The 3,850-nt window shown below is 38.6% G+C and overlaps 1 protein-coding gene across 5 annotated transcripts in view; it reads left to right on the forward strand.

The window, feature by feature from the left end:
- The window catches only part of MFSD8 (major facilitator superfamily domain containing 8), a 45,493-nt gene that overhangs the window by 17,882 nt on the left and 23,761 nt on the right, over positions 1-3,850 (forward strand). For all 5 annotated transcript variants that reach the window (XM_017537665.2, XM_017537667.2, XM_017537666.2 and 2 more), the window contains one exon: positions 3,354-3,594. In XM_017537665.2, coding sequence (XP_017393154.1) covers positions 3,354-3,594 — 241 coding nt within the window. The remainder of the gene's footprint in view (positions 1-3,353; positions 3,595-3,850) is intronic.

Consider the following 3,850-nt stretch of genomic DNA (forward strand, 5'->3'; position numbering starts at 1 on the left):
ACCAGGATGGTCTCGATCTCTTGACCTCGTGATCCACCCGCCTCGGCCTCCCGAAGTGCTGGGATTACAGGCGTGAGCCACCGCGCCCGGCCTGATTGTTTTGCTTTTATTAATTCCTTTTTTTTTTTTTTGGAAATGGAGTCTCGCTCGGTCACCCAGGCTTGAGTTCAGTGGTGTAATCTCAGCTCACTGCAGCCTCCACCTCCTGGGTTCAAGTGATTCTTCTTTCTCAGCCTCCCAAGTAGCTGGGATTACAGTTGTGTAGCACCATGCCCAGCTAATTTTTGTATTTTTAGTAGAGACAGGATTTCACTATGTCGACCAGGCTGGTCTCAAACTTGTGACCTTGGGTAACCTACCACCTCAGCCTTTCAAAGTGCTGGCATTAGAAGTGTGAACCACCATGCCCGGCCCAGTTTTTTTGAAAATGCTCTTCTAAAAAATATTTTTAAAGGTATATAAGAAGAAATGCAAATTTTATGTTTTACTGGTTTAGTGCCATATTTTCATTGTTATTTTGAAAATTATATTACATGAAATTATTACCTGTTACACTAAAAATTCTTTCCATACTGCTAGAGTCATTGGAATTGGGCGCAGTTCTAGAGCAATGTCTTCTCTGCTAAAAAGATATTTTCATATATCAAATTATTGATTTCTTGGCATTTTGTTTTAAGTCAAAATTCTCAAAAGAAGGATATTAGTAGTGATTAGGTCTACTCAACTTACTATGTTGAATTTTGAAAAGTACTCTCCTCCAGATATTTTGAAAACTCTAAACAGTTTTACCATCAGGCCTAGTGCTGTGACTCACATACCTGTAATCCCAGTGCTTTAGGAGGCCAGAGTGGGAGGACTGCTTGAGCCCAGGAATTCAAGACCAAGCTGAGTAATAATAGGAGCCCTTGTCTCTACAAAAAAATTTAAAAAGTTAGTTGGGTATGGTGGTGCTACTTACTCTCTATAGTCCCAGCTACTGGGTAGGCTGAAATAGGAGGATTGCTTGAGCAGAAGAGTTTGAGGTTACAGTGAGCCAAGATTATGCCACTGTATTTCTGGCCTGGGTAACAGAGCCAGACCCTGTCTCGAAAAAAAAAAAAAAAAAAAAAAAAAAAAAAAAAAAAAAAAAAAAAAAGTTTTGCTTTCAAACCTGAAAACATTAAAACTGAGTTTTCATTGCTTTTTTGAAAATTAATTTAAATTTTTATATAACATGAAATTATTATTTTCTACTTTAATTGAGACAACAAAAGGTAACACAGGGAGAAAATGAAAAACAGAGTACCTAAAATGAAAGATACTTTAAAGGCTAGAACTTTAAACATTATATATCTTTATACTTTTGCCTATTATTTCTTATACCCCATAAAGAAAAATATACCTAAATATTTTCAATTTAAATATCTTTAGGGAATGGCCAGGTACGGTGGCTCACGCCTGTAATCCCAGCACTTTGCGAGGCTGAGGTGGGCGGCTCACCTGAGGTCAGGAGTTGGAGACCAGCCTGGCCAACATGGTGAAACCCCGTCTCTACTAAAAAAAATACAAAAATTAGCTGGGCATGGTGGTTCATGCCTGTAATCCCAGCTACTTGGGAGGCTGAGGCAGGAGAATTGCTTGAAACTGGGAGGTAGAGTTGCAGTGACCTGAGATCTCACCATTACACTCCAGCTTGGGCAACAAGAGCAAAACTCTATCTCAAGAAAAATAAAGAAATAAAATGAAAAATAAGTAAATAAATAAATATCTCTAGGGAACAAAAGATCATAGTTTTCCTTATTAAGTTCTACCACTTATCTATAGTTTTTCAAATTTATTTCCTAAAATTTGATAAAAACCATTAAATAGGAAGATCAGAGATAGAATCTTCCTATGTTGCTTAGACTGGAGTGCAGTGGCTTTTCACAGGTACAATTGTAGTACATTACAGCTTCTAACTCCTGGGCTCAAGCGATCCTCCTGCTCTAGCCTCCCAGGTAGCTGAGATTATGGGTATGTGCTGCTATTCCTGGCTTAGCCTACCATATATGAAAAAAATAATCTGGACGGCTGCAGTGGCTCGTACTAGAAATCTCAACATTTTGGGAGGCCAAGGTGGTAGGATTGCTCCCTCCCAAGGCAGGAGGATTGCTTTGGGAGTTGGAAGCATGAAGTTCAAACTCAGCCTGGGCAACATAGGGAGACCCTGTGTCGACAAAAATGAAAAAATTAGCTGGGCATGGTGGTGCATACCAGCTACTCAAGAGACTGAGGTAGGAGGATCACTTGGGCTTCATACTCATCACTATTTTTTCTTTCTTTTTGAGATGGAGTCTCACTCTGTAGCCCTGGCTGGAGTGCAGTGGCTCCATCTCGGCTCACTGCAACTTCCGCCTCCTGGGTTCAAGCCACTCTCCTGCCTCAGCCTCCTGAGTAGCTGGGACTACTGTAGGTGTGTATGCCACCATGCCCAGCTAATTTTTTTTGTATTTTTAGTAGAGATGGAGTTTCATCATATTAGCCAGAATGGTCTCGATCTCCTAACCTTGTGATCCACTTGCCTTGACCTCCCAAAGTGCTGGATAACAGGCGTGAGCCACGACACCCGGCCCGTGATCACTTGGGCTTCATAGGTTGAGGCTGCACTGAGCCATGATCGCACCACTGCACTCCAGCTTGGGTGACAAACCGAGACCCTCTATCAAAAAAAGAAATAAAAATAAACAATAGTGTCTTTTCTAAGCGAACATTTTCTTTTTTTCTGAAAGTATTTCATTTTCTGAGTTGTAGTCATTTGGTTCTCCCCTCATGTTCATCATGATATGTAAACCCTTTTAAAGTGGTAAAATATTGAGTTGTCTATATTGAAATGAATAATTTATAACAGGTTTATTGAGATAATTGTCTATCAGCTTTTGTGTTTTTATTATCTTCTTCCTGCATTTGACTCTTTTGCCTAGTGTTTTTAGATTTGCAGTGCTGACTGTTTAACGTATAGGGTAGCATAAGTCTAAAGAATTCTATTTACAAGAATTAAAGAATAGCTTGTATTATTTTTCATGATATTATTGCTGTATGAGTATATAGTATGTATCTTTTTACCAAGGTTTATATGAACCAGAAATTTCCATAGTAATTCTTAAAAATGAGCTTCCCAAACATTTTCCCCTTTGTGCAGTCTGTTGTCAGGACATTTAATTCTATTGTCAGAAGTTTGAATCTCTTACTGTAAGTAATAGTGTTGTAAAACTTATTTGTTAGAATTGTTTTTATTTTTTAATAGGAAATTTTACATGGTAAGACAAATGTATTTAGGTTTTAAACTTTACATTTCTTGGATAACAATTCTTAAAGCACTGTACTTTTTTCTGCAGATTGATCAGACAGCTGATGCAAGTTTTTTGGGCTGGGTTATTGCTTCATATAGTCTTGGCCAAATGGTAGCGTCACCTATGTTTGGTTTCTGGTCTAATTATAGACCAAGAAAAGAGCCTCTTATTGTCTCCATCTTCATTTCCGTGGCAGCCAACTGCCTCTATGCATATGTCCACATCCCAGCCTCTCATAATAAATACTACATGCTGATTGCTCGTGGATTGGTGGGATTTGGAGCAGGTAAGTTTGTATGTATGTTTGGTTGTGTCAAATTCACATTCATTCAGACATTTATGCTCACTTTCACCTGGTGTTATCCCCTTTTAGACTCATATTTTACAGTCAACATACATGTCATTGTAAACAAATATTTTTCCTATCATTCTACCTTTGCTCATGATGTTCTCATTACCTATAGTTTCTCTTCTGTTCCTATCATTCTTCATCCTTCAAGATTCAGTTCAAGCCAGGCATGGTGGCACTATAATACCAGCTA

This window comes from Cebus imitator, unplaced genomic scaffold, assembly GCF_001604975.1.
Source record: "Cebus imitator isolate Cc_AM_T3 unplaced genomic scaffold, Cebus_imitator-1.0 Scaffold105, whole genome shotgun sequence".
In the NCBI taxonomy this organism is placed as follows: domain Eukaryota; kingdom Metazoa; phylum Chordata; class Mammalia; order Primates; family Cebidae; genus Cebus; species Cebus imitator.